We start from the raw sequence: 12,831 nt of genomic DNA on the forward strand, positions 1-12,831 counted from the left end.
TATTTAAAATCATACATGGATATTATTACATGACTTGCAAATATATTTCCAACATAGAAGATATTTCTGTATTGTTATGGTGGAAATATTAACATTTGTTTAATCAGTGTGTACATGTGGCAGTATTTTGGGGTGATTTTCGGTTGGCTCTACTTTGGAAAAATACATTTTACTTACAGAACATGTTGTTATTCAAAATGATCCAGCTATGAACAATATATCATTAATTTCCTTAATTTTTGAAGATATCATCTTATATTACCTTTAAACAAACAGATCCAAACATTTATTTGCATATATATATGCTTTCACATGCTTTCACACCTGTAACAAAAATGAACCAAAACTATAAACTTATGTCACCGCTTGTGTTTGTTTTGAATGTATTTATTTTCTTTGTTTGTATAAGAGCTGTATCTGAACTGCTCTAGTAAACAACACGTATGAGCTCCATTATGTTGTATTTTAAAAGTATTGTTTTTCCTATTAACCTCCACCCTGTTTATTCCTTTAAAATAATTCAAATCCAGTATTGTAGTCAGGGTTTGATTAAATTCAAAGAACACAAGACACTTGTAATGTTTTATTATGGCACACACATCATGTAACCATACTCACAGGGTGTGTATTCGAAAGGAGAACATTTGTTTTTTTTTGGTATGTATCAACATTTTAGTATCAAGTGCAAAAACATTAGTTATGGTAAAGAAAATAAGTCCCGTTTTACTGTTTAGACAGATGACAGAAACAGAGATGATGGTGAGGTTCAAAGGAAACGTCCACATGATAATTAAGTCAGTGCATTTCTTAAGGAAGAAAAATGAACAACCCCATTCGGTTAATTCATCTGTTGTGCGGATGTTACACCCAGATGGCTGAGATACAGGTCATTCAGAGCTTTGGTGGTGGGGACTGCGGTGCCCTGACAGTGCATAACATACGAGTCATTTTAAAGTTAAACCACTCGACAGAGTTTCTCAACCTTGCAGTCTGGACCCCTATGTTGCTTTATATGAAAGTGCAGATTTGTGATATTTATAACACTCATATATTCATATTTGTTAGATATATTTAATATAAAATAAATGTATTTGCTATGAAACATAGGTTCTATATAATCTATTTATCATGCTCTTTAAATTAAATTTATATGATTGCAATGTGAAAACTATCTTACTAAACAGGTACATGAGAACATTTTGGGACCTAAGAATTGGGTCAGGACCAGAAAATGTTGAGAAACCCTGCATAAAACATAACAAATAAGTGCATGCAATACAGATAGAAAAGATGATTTTAACATACTTTGATACAAAGGAACAGACGAGAGAAACGTAGCATTTGGCCCTTCAATTATGCAAATGTTAGAACTGTTTATGGTGAGATGCCAGTCTGTATAGAATAGAATAAAGAATATACCGCTGTTAGGATTTACAGGAGTATACATTTTGGGTCAACTACAAAATAGTAGAAAGAAGAAAGCGGTAAAGGATGAATGGCACAGACCTGGGGGAAAGTGGAACTGACCTCTCCGTACAGTTTGCACACTGCTAGAGCATACAAACTGTACTCACACACACATAAACACAAACTATGAAAAGACAACCAGCTTGACCTTTCAAGCACTCGTGCATTTCTCCACTTCATTTCTAAAACAAATCTTCATGAGGATTACTTCTTTTAGATACACGTCTCTATATATATTTATATATATATGATCAAACTAAAATATATATTGCAAGTAAAATAAAAATATAATTAGAAGGCAAAACGAGCGTCACTTTCAATGATAGTGTCAGTACAGGACTACGCCTGTAAAATAAAAAATTACATTATTGTTACATTGCACAACTGTGGGAGCAGCTTCAGGTTTCGAGTGGCCTTAATGTTGACAGAAAGAAAATATAGCTGCCTGAAAAATATATCAACCTTAATTTTCCTAATCAGAAGGTAAACATTTTACAGTCAACCAATGAAACCACTTGACCCACTTATTTATAAAGGTGTGGTCTAATGTTAGGCTAAGAGAGAGCTTCCTTGGTCAAGACAGCTTGAATTTTAAAAGTGTCAACACACATAATAAGAATTATAATTAATTATAATTATAGTTCTTCATTTCTGATTTTCGGAGGCTGTTTTATACTCAAAGTTGCTCAATATTATGCAGCTGTTCGCATGATATGTCAACTGCTGTTGGTAAGTGAAAGTGCAAAGTAAAAGCAAAATAAAAAATATGTCAAAAAAGACAGAAAAGTGCGACCAGGAGCGGGACTGTGATGTTTCGCTGGATGTCAAACCTAGTCCTGCAATGGTGGTTTAGGCGGCACCAAAAAGCCACTGCTACCGCAAAATTAAAGTTGACTGACGTATGTGAACCAAGATAACTTGACTGCTGCCGAACAGTCTGCCCCATTGTTGGGGGAGGAGAGGGTGGGGCAGTCAGGTAACACCCAGACGGTAAGGCATTCTGGAAGAGGATTGTGCAGCCTCTGGCTCTGTCAGTTGTCCTTCATTTTCTCACTTTTACTGAACTTAAAAGGCAAGTCTACATTAATAAAACTTTATTACTGTTGTGGCTGTTCAAAGGCCACACCTAGTTTGTCGTAGATCTCCTTGAGCAGCAGGAGAGCTGTATCCTCAGATTCCCTAACAGACAGACAGGCAGAGAGGGAAAAACATAATTTATTTGAAGTAAAAATCTAAATCAGAGAAGTTACAATAAAGAGCACATATCAGGAATACAAAATACAAGAGAGCACAACAACTATAGTCCGCCCCTCCACAGGTATGCATGACTCACCAGTAACACAGATGAGACTGGATGGCAAACAGGTATTCGTTGAAGCTCTCGATGGGTTTTTCCTGGAGTACATAGTCGATCCTTCTTCCTCCATTCAACATTCCCACTTTAATCTCAGGCTGCTCCGTCTGCTCAGCTGACACTGAGGACTCTGCCTCCTCACACACTCCTGCAGGGACAGAGGTTAAAGAAGAGGCTGTATAGGCAGACAACAAAAACAATGATTATAGCCAGCACAAACTACCTGTTTCGACTCATACGTTTTGGGAAAGGGGAACGAACAGATAATAGACAGGAAATGAGAGATAAGTTGCTCTCTGCAGCAAGCAACATTTAAACCGATGCAGGTGAAGAAAGCAGTAGTTGTAAGAATAATACAATGCAAAGTGTCACAAATGCTGCAGGCACTGGTTGAAGTGTTTTTTGCAATTTAGTCAGCATCCATCACCAGATGAACTTCAGTAGTTTGAGATCATTTAAAAAAAATAGTACAGTGTAATGCTTTTATAGGTGAGGATTTGTTTACTGTAGATGTTAGTTGTAATTTTGGTAATAACCCATTCTGACCTTGTTAGATGGGGCTGTACTTATTTAAGTAGTGGTTATAAGCCTACAGAGAACTGGTTATATTAGTTAATTTACACATATTATTTAAACTTTTAGTGTTGTATGAATGTCTGCTATATCAATTCATAGAGGAGTCAACATTTTGCCTTTGACCTGATGAATGTTTATGCAAAAAAACATAGTCACAAGTATGATGTTAAGTAAACACCAGTAAGGTGGGTCAGTTTGGTGATGACTGATGCTATGTTATGAATGTACTGTTGTCTTAAGAATCTCCAATGCACTGCTGATGAAACTGCTGGTTGCTATCTTCTCATACCTGTTGAATGACTATTTCTGACAAAGTACATCTGCATTTAATGGTTTGTAATTAAAGGATAAAAATCTTACTCTCAAATTACATTGTGCTCATGTTTGGGATCTTGCCCCAAGCACCAATATACTTGATCGAACAAATGACTGTTGTAAGGGTTTTAAATAAAAAGCTGAGCCCTCTTTAGCAGAGTGAAAAGTAGACAAAAGAGATAATGTGTTATTTAATTGTACAGCCTGTTCTAACTGCAACTTGATGTGCTGTAGAAAAGGGTAGGACAAGTTCCTGCACGTAGTTACTGTAGGTGACATGCTACTGATGAATGACACTGCCTGCTGGTTGAGGTCCAGCCAATTACTCTTATTAAAAAAACAAATGTGATCACTGCTATTTCCTATTAGTTCAGCACATATGAGAGTATGCCATGAGCCGGTTACATGAGTGGCTATTAAATTCAACCAATCAGAACTGAAAGCAAGAGAGGGAGGAAAGGGCCTGAAGGGAGAAACAGTCAATTAAAGGTTGATTTGAAGATTAGATGTACAGTAGTAGTAGAGCAGTTGGGGGAAGGAAGAGCAGAGGAGTAGAGGAGTAGTGAGAGCCTGCGGCAGTAATGACATACATTACATAACATTTGCTCTTTGAGAGGGAGCTGACATGTCAAAATAAACCATAGTAATTGAGAGCCATGTTTTTTTTTTAACAAATTCTTCAGGTAGAGTAGCATAGTTTTAACTATTAAAACAGGTAATGACAAACTTCCTTCCTCTTTTGTGCATGTTATTTTCCAGAGTCGAGCCAACAGTTTATATAGGCTCGTAGACTTTGACTGAATCAGGAAAGTTTACAGAGAAAACCAGATAGAAAGGGGTCATTTACTCATTTTTCCACCATTCATTCTAGCCAAGTGACTATCCTGGCTTACCTTTGAAGTAATGCTTATAAAAGGCCCTGGGCCCCTCCAGTATTTTAGTCCAAAAATCAGCACTTTTCTCTTCCCTCTTAGCAGAAGCAGCGACTGCCGCTGAGGCTGAGGTTCAAGGTAAAGTGGTAAGGGGGGAGGGAAGCAGGGGGCAACCACCAGATATAGCAAAAGAGGGGAGGGGAGGGGGAGGGTGGCAACATGCAGAGAAGGGTGAGAGGAGTAGGAAGAGACTCGGTTAGACACACTCTTGTGCACACTCTCACACACACGCACACAAAACAATTACACAAAGGCAAATAAAAGCGCCTTTTCTACCCTGTGTATCTTGAAGGTTTGTCTCTTTTGTAGTTTCTCCTTCGTCCACCGGAGGCAGTGCAGCAACTGGTAGTCTAGCAAAGGACTGCCATGCCGTCCGCAATGACCCAAGAACATTGTTCTTCAAATCCATGCTCATACGAGTCAAGCTGTCCTTTAGTTCTATTAGAGAAAGAAGAAGATTATCATTAAGCCTACTAAACAAAAGTCCACACCACAATATTATTCACAGAGGAGAAAGACACAAGAAGCCATACCCAGGTGCATCCTCTTGCGGCCTTTGTGATGAGGGATCAGCATGGGCTCCAGATCCACCTCTGACACAATCATGGGCTCTATCCGATAGGCCACAGGGTCATACTATACAGCATTAAAAGGGAAGAGATGAATGTAGCTCCAATATGTGTGGTTTTCTTTTATTTATAAAGTTTGTGTATTCACTGAAACTCCTACTAGAATTATTGTCATTATATTGATTCAGTTCTATCATTTTCAACATGACTCATGAACCAAGTCAAACTACAGTTGTGGGAAAATACAAGACGCCTTAATCCCTTTTTTGGGCTGAGTACAAGATGCATGCACAGTAAATACACGATTACTCACTGGGTGGTAGATGTTGTAAAAGCTCTTGCAGGTTGGGAAGGTGTAGTTGGGATCAATGTGTTTTAGCCCACGAACGGTGAGGAACATTCCAATAGGAGAGCCAAAAGCAAAAAACGTTTGAGGGTGGAAAGCCAGCTGCGGGTAATCAATGGATACCTGTGGAGAAAAGGTGGGGTTGGAGACGTGTGCTATTAAATTTGTTTAAAAATGTTAGAATTTAAACACACGTTTTGTTCTAAGAAGACAACTATTCATTCAGACAGTTGGAAAAACACTTATACGGTGCACAATGGTGGAACATTAAATGCACATTTCATGACATCAAGACAACAATCAGAGAGTATGACAGCGGTAAAGGAGGAGACCAGAGAGCCTACCAGTCATGCAGGAATGGATGAGCACATACAAAGTGTGGTATTGGGTTGCACGACTCAATGGGACAAAGATGGTAGCCTCAATCAAGGCACAATGTAGGAAACCTTATTACTCATACAATAACCAATATAATTCAGTCGCCTTGGGTTTTCCCTGACCGGACCAGATTGTATGTGAAGAGAAACTCCAGGCACAGTGAGATCAAAGAGAGCTAAGGACAAAGCCTGAGAGCATGGGGACCCCATGTGAGACACACCTGTCCCTTGGCTATGCCTCCATTGGTCTGTCCAGGCAAGCGGGGGGGAGGAGAGAAGCAGGAAGGTGATGCATCAAAGCTTTTATCTACCGGTACTCCCAAGCACAAGTTTTTATGTCAGTGTTTATATAGGGTACCTGTCCGATCCCCATGTCAAAGTATTCGTAGTCTACAGCACTGGTGACAGACTGCGCCCTGTGGAACTGGGACTGCTGCATCGTCAGTTCTGAAGACTGGTTACCATCGTGGTCACTGGTCACTTGAGGTGGAACTTGTAGCCCTGGTGCCAGATGTACTGCTCCTGTCTTACAATCCTATTGAGATTGAGAAATATAAGCATATAAGCAAAAGAGAAACTGCCCAATAAATTAAATTAGCCACATCAATCAGTTTGCTTCTCACTGTTGTCTACAGTAAACAGTTCCCTTAAATGGTCTTGGGAATGTAAAAATACATAGAAAAACATGCAGCATAGCCAGAATCGGTCAAACAACCCACATCATTGGCTGTTTAAACACATGCACATGGGGGAAATAAGAAATATATGTAGCCATGTGATATTTTCTTGCAAAAATGTTTATCTGAGTATTGTGTGGCCTTGATATAGACAGTGAAGGTATATCCATGCCAAGAATTATATCCATCCAACTCAACTTTATCCAGACAAAGTCCACATCCAAGAAACAGAAGTTGTAATGTTAGTGTTCCAAAACAAGAAAAGCCAGTATAGTTTCAGGCTACGTCTCACCTCTGGAAGCCACTTTCTCCTCATGTAGTTCAGGATCTTCTTCCGAGGTCCGAGAGGAATTCCTAAATCCTTGAGATCACCGTCTTGGCAAAGAGCCTATGAGAGAAGATTTGTAAGCTCTTAACTATGCATTACACTTAAATTTGTGTGTCCATTGTGTGTTTGTGTGCGTGTGTGTGTGCGTGCGTGTGTGTGCGTTACCAGTGATTCCAGGTCGAGGTTTTCTGTCTGCAGCGTATCCAGGTATTGCTGTAGGCCCAGTCTGGTCAGAGTCTGCTCCAGTGTGTCACAGCTCAGACGAAAGGGCTCATTGGTGGGCACCTTAAGCAAAGAGAGAGACAAAATGGGGAATGGATTTTCTTATCTACATGTAGATAAGAAAATATGCAATCTTATTATCAGTATACTGATGTTGTCGTTTACGGTGAACGTAATCATACCCCCTTTCTGGTTTCAGATCCATTCCTCTGATTGGTTAACATGTCAAACAGGATCAGTGAACCTGAGGAATGAGAAACAAAGGGAAGGAGTTAAAATTCAGCAGTTTAAAGACTTGTGATTGTGTGAGTGTTTTTGTGTGAGTGCATGTCTAACCCAGGCTATGGCCCACAACTGAAACATCCCCGTTGAACTCTGGGTGTCTCTGTTTAAAGAGGGTGTGCAGCCTGTTGATCTCTGAAGCCACTGTGTCCACTATGGTCTGGCAGTAGGTGGGACTGTTATAGAAAAACAGGTCCAGCAGAGTGTCGTTGGTGAAATGTCTCAGCCTGCTGATGCTGGGCAGAGTGATCCTCTGGATGTCCCTGGAAAAAGAGGATTGAGGGAGAACATAAAAGGAGGGAAGACTTTCTGCAACTACTGGAGACATAAGTAGTATTGTACAACAGAGAAATCTTGTTTTGTCCATCTCTCTCTACACTTACTCGTCCACACCAGTGGCATCCCCGTGTAGTGCGCTGTGCCAGTTGACTGGGAGGAACTCCACTCTTCCTATCTTGCCATCCTGCTGGGCACGTTTATAATGAGAAGCCAGGAGGGACAGGGAAGCACTCCTGAAGTCATTTACTGGAGAGACAAGAAGAAAAGGAGTCACACATTAATATAAATGTATGCATATATACATAGAATACACACACACAAACTCATACTTACCACACTGTATGATGGATCTGAAGCGCAAGTCACATGCAGGACCGATGCCATGTACCATAAAGACAAGGTGGTCCACTTTTTCTGGTTCACCTGGGAACACACACAGAAAGATGAGCACAAAAGCGTCAACTGTAGGTACAACTTTGAAAAATAGGCTCATATCATTATAATATATATATATAGTATCTCTTATTGGTACATCCACACACATACCATCAGGTATTTCTACAGAGATGCTGTCCACTCCTCTTTTGACAGTTCGAGGCCGGGTCTGCTCCGAGGGGGAGGACACCCACTCATCCTGCAATCCAATCGGCTGATACTGCATTATCAGCTGAGAGAGGAGCAGGGAAATGGAAGAGAAAAGGCAGAGTAGAAGGAAACAATGTACCTAATTAAAAATGTATACACTCAGAAAAGCCATGGTGTGGATTTGTTATGCATTTAATTATAGTGTACATGGTGATAGCAGGCTTTACTTTGGGATTATGTAAGATAATAGTCTCTCCATTGGGAAACTCCAGCTTTCTCTTCCATTCGTCCAAGGTTACTGCAATCATATAGGCCTCCTGAAAAATTAGAGGGGAAGGAATCAAAGAAGATACAGGCAAAGTTTGGAAGAGGATAAATTTAGAAGTTGTAGTAATGAGCAGTGTGATGGTTCAGTATCAGACTACCTCCAGACTGTTGCTGAAGTCCTCGGGGTACGGCATGAACCTTGTGTCTTTATCTCCTTTGTAGAACCAGGTACAGCGGCGGACTTCAGTGGGAGCTTGCTCCCAGTACACAGCGTAGCGCTTCCTCTCCTTGACATGTATGTCATACCGCTCTCCATCCACAGCTACCACCACCTCCTCCTCCTTTTCTCTTACTGCGTAGTAAACACAGAAATACACACATTTAAAGAAAAGGTTCTATGAGGACAAGTAAGTATACTAGGGCTGTGCTTTAGTGCTGGCAATTGAAGAAGGGATGTTCCACAGTTTCCAGTTAAATGCAAGGAGGGAAAGGGTACATTAAATAATTGTTAAAGGGAATATCCAAAGCAGTAGTGATTTTGGACTTTCACCATGAGTACCAGCCCACTCTTCTGGAATAATATGGGCAAATAATGTGGGCAAAGGAACTGCCATCCTGTCTCATATTGGAGAGTCTTACATTGTCAAAGGAGTCCTTCAATAGAATTCGTAAAAAGTTACTTTTCAATAGGGCTGCAACTAACAATTATTTTCATATTTTGTCAAGTACAAAAAGGTATACATCTCAGTTTCTCAAAGTCCAAGGTAAAGTCTTTAAATGTCTGTCAGTTTAATATGAAATAAAACAGAGACAAGCAGGAAAACTTCCCACATGAGAGGCTGAAAACAGCATTTTCTGCCAGTTTTGCATGAAAAATCACTCACAATTAATCAAAATAGTTGGCTAGTATTGTCGTCTAAGTATATTTTTTATATACAATATATTTTTCCTTTGGGTGCAGGATATGTGTGATTATTAATGTCCAGTAGATAGCCCAGCACATAACCTCTTGTAAAACAACCTGTCATTTTTAAACGTGAGAACTCCACCAGACTTTAAATATGATGTCACAGATGTACAACAAAGGTTCTGTCAATGAATCATAATAAGATTCACTTAAAACCACCCTGAAACTCAACTTCAACTTACTGTTAAACTGTTAGTAACAGTGAGCATGTCCTGGCAGGAGGGTAAAGCACTCTAATGAGCACCAGGCCAGTGTTGGCAACAGTTTGACCTAATTACACGACTTTCAACATAACGTACATGTCAAGTATGAACACAAAGTTTACCAGTGTTGCAGGCATTCTCTAGTTTGTCAGAGTCCTCTCTGCTGAAAGGGAGCCAGGAGGTGTTGTCCTCAGCCCGTCGACAGAAGAACCAGTGAGGCTGCACTTCTTGATAGGGAGCTGGGACCGGCTCCATGTCGAGCATCTCAAAGGAGGACGTGGAAGAAGGAGAGGCCTCATCAACCACTTGAGACACCTGGAGACAAATGATGATGGCATGCTAAATGTTCTTTATCTCAGCAATATCACTTACAAAGTAAAAAGCCAATGTCTGTGTTTTCCTTCTTTAGACCAGTCCACTGTAGTTTCCAGATAAGTAAATATAGAAGTCTGAGCTAAGTCTATGCTATTCCATTAAGCTCCTATCAAGGAACCTGAGACCATCAGACAAAGCAAGGGACAATCAGACAGGAAACGATCAGGCCTCTCCTTGGACAGACACACAAAGCCCTGTTTTTATTCTTTCCTCCTCTACAATCTGTCTCTTGTCTTGTCTTTTTCCACTGAATATCTTACAAACAGGAACAATGCTGCCAGTAATACTTTTGGCACTCTGCTGCTCCTGTTTCAGAGTGTTGAAAGAGAGAGCCTAACACCGCTTGACACAACAACAAACACCCACACTACACACAACTGCCAAGTCAGCTGATCTGATTTGTAGAGTACTGTGCATACAGGCGTTAAAATAATAAGATTGAGAATGAACACCCTTCCAAAGAAATGAATCTGGTTGATCTCCTTGTAACTCATACCTTGCTTCTTGTTTCTATATTTGTTTGCTTGTCACGCAGCATTAACAGTCCAAGTTCCTTTAGCCATGAACCTTTTGGAAAGTGATTCATAATACTCCATCCAGGTACATGTGTGTTTTCAGCTTATCATTGACAGGCAGACACACACTGACTGACACTAGCCCTGGACACCTTGCTGGCTTTATGGTCTCCTCGTGTTCAAAGATTTACAACACGCACATACCTTAAAGAGGGACAGTATGTGACATCCATCTATACCCCCTCCACAAGCCCAACATTTCTTATTTGCCCTCCACTCATTCAGTACAGAAAAAACAATGCAGAAGCTATTTCTGCCCGAGGTGAGGAAAACAAACAATCTCTTTGTGCTTTTTTTTTTTTTTTTTAGTTGTTAATGAGATTTATAAGGCTGTGAACGGTTTTTATAAAAACCTTTGTTGGAGGCACATGACAAAGCATCACATAATAACTGCATATTGTTACTACAGTAGTTACAATACTTTTACATTTACTTTTAAATCATTAATTTGGTGTGATGGAGTATTTCAATACTGGCATGGCACAGAAAGAGTCATGGTTTTCTGTATAGATGTACAGTGTTACTCTTAGGCAACCTCCTACTGTTTTCCTGATGACAGCTCAGCCTAGTCGATAACTAAACAGAAACCTTTTCGGAGATAACACGTTGTAAGTGTACTTTAACCTATGACTAGGACCCAAGCAGCCTTCAAGCACCCTGGAGCTGATCAATGAGAAAGGGGACTCAAATTCTTTAATATAGATTACGCACTTTGTCTCTCTGCTAGTGTTGTGTTGAAAGTCAGCTCCAAAAAAACCCAACCCTAATCTCAGCCAATCACATCTGCAATGTCGAAACCCTAACCCCGATCATGAAGTGTAGCGCTAGAGGAAACAGACTAAGACACAAAAACCCTGTTAGACTCATACGTACCCTCACCTGATCCTCAGGTGTGGTCCCTGTTGCCGCAGCCTGATTGGGGTCGTCAAGCTGTTCTTGTGTGTTGACCTTTGGGGCAGCCTGAGATAGACCCCCCTCTTCACCAGGACTGTGTGACATTTAGCCCAAGACCTGACCCCAACCCTCAGCTCTGACCTGAGGTGGGCAGGAGGGCGCACAAACGCAGCACCTGAAACAACCAAGCTGCACACAGAAAGAGAGGAGGCTTAAAAGACCATTAAAACTACATCATAATAACATGTTACAGCCTGTCCAGCTTGCAAAGGATTTATTAAAAGATACCTGCACCAAGCTGTTGGTTCACAGAGCATCACAGGTGATGGGGATGGAAAAAGAAAACAAGCCAGGTCACGTTAGCTCACACCCAATTAGCGGTTTAACGTTAACTAAGTTAACCTCAGGATACACTGGCAGCTGTCCCCCTCAGCTGCTCATCTATAACGTTGCAATGGAAAACGTAAACAACCAGGTCAATGTGACAGCCAGCTACAACATGAAGTCACACAATGGCTGTATTAAGCGTTATGTGGACGTACATAGCAATTATTCGACATTATCCTGAACAAATGTTATTAGCTATTTCTCATGTTATTAGTAAGAATATAGCAAACACATCGCAGATGAGAGGCTGAGGGGTTTTTAACGTTGTTGAAGGTTTATGCTAGCTGATAGCCGGACAGGATACTAGCGTGAAGTTCTCGGGTTGTTGTTGTTGTTTTTTTTTTATTTAATGTTACATCCTGTTGGTGTTTTAGATGTTAGAGCACAAGTAACAGACAGTCGTCAACTTAACTCACCGACAACTTCACACACACAGTTTAATGGAGAGGGTTTGTGCTCGTTGTTTAGCTATCTGGCTCCGGATAGCTCGGCTAGCCAAGGGCAGCCTCCGGTCCTGTCATACGCTGCCTGGTTACAGTGTCGTCGGAAATTTGGCGATTACCAGAATAACGTTAACAACCGAGCTCACTAACGGCCGAATAAAGACATAAAACAACTATAATAATATAGAGGGAGTTTTCTATGATGTCCTTTTTTTTTCAAAGTGTGACAATTAGAAGTTGAAATGAACCAATCCAATGATAAAGAAAAAATGCATCCAAAATAAATCAATAAAATCCTACCTTTTTTTTTTTCAGGTCAGCATTCCGCTGTAGCAAAAAGTAATTGTGAGTCTGTTAAACTACAAATCAAACTCTCTCTGGAAAAACACCAACTGCGCCTCTAGTGTGAAA

At 40.4% G+C, this 12,831-nt stretch overlaps 1 protein-coding gene across 4 annotated transcripts; it reads right to left on the reverse strand.

Annotated features, from left to right (window-relative positions):
* Positions 1 to 570: 570 nt before the first annotated feature.
* On the reverse strand, positions 571 to 12,821 carry ddhd2 (DDHD domain containing 2). 4 transcript variants are annotated; one of them, XM_051422839.1, is made up of 19 exons: positions 12,721 to 12,821; positions 11,570 to 11,779; positions 9,869 to 10,061; positions 8,735 to 8,928; positions 8,537 to 8,626; positions 8,271 to 8,391; positions 8,058 to 8,147; positions 7,829 to 7,970; positions 7,500 to 7,708; positions 7,346 to 7,407; positions 7,107 to 7,226; positions 6,906 to 7,001; positions 6,295 to 6,471; positions 5,527 to 5,682; positions 5,178 to 5,280; positions 4,921 to 5,082; positions 4,606 to 4,710; positions 2,801 to 2,969; positions 571 to 2,646 (listed from the first exon to the last, which is right to left on the reverse strand). In XM_051422839.1, the coding sequence occupies exons 2-19, from the start codon at positions 11,693 to 11,695 to the stop codon at positions 2,565 to 2,567; spliced, it is 2,397 nt and encodes a 798-aa protein (XP_051278799.1). In that variant the 5' UTR covers positions 11,696 to 11,779; positions 12,721 to 12,821; the 3' UTR covers positions 571 to 2,564. The 4 variants fall into 4 exon arrangements, with proteins under 4 accessions (XP_051278799.1, XP_051278800.1, XP_051278798.1 ...); XM_051422840.1 differs by lacking the exon at positions 12,721 to 12,821 and adding an exon at positions 12,394 to 12,524 and having other exon boundaries at positions 11,576 to 11,779; XM_051422838.1 differs by lacking the exon at positions 12,721 to 12,821 and adding an exon at positions 12,394 to 12,523.
* Between the last annotated feature and the right edge of the window lie 10 nt (positions 12,822 to 12,831).

This window comes from Dicentrarchus labrax, unplaced genomic scaffold, assembly GCF_905237075.1.
Source record: "Dicentrarchus labrax unplaced genomic scaffold, dlabrax2021, whole genome shotgun sequence".
In the NCBI taxonomy this organism is placed as follows: Eukaryota; Metazoa; Chordata; class Actinopteri; family Moronidae; genus Dicentrarchus; species Dicentrarchus labrax.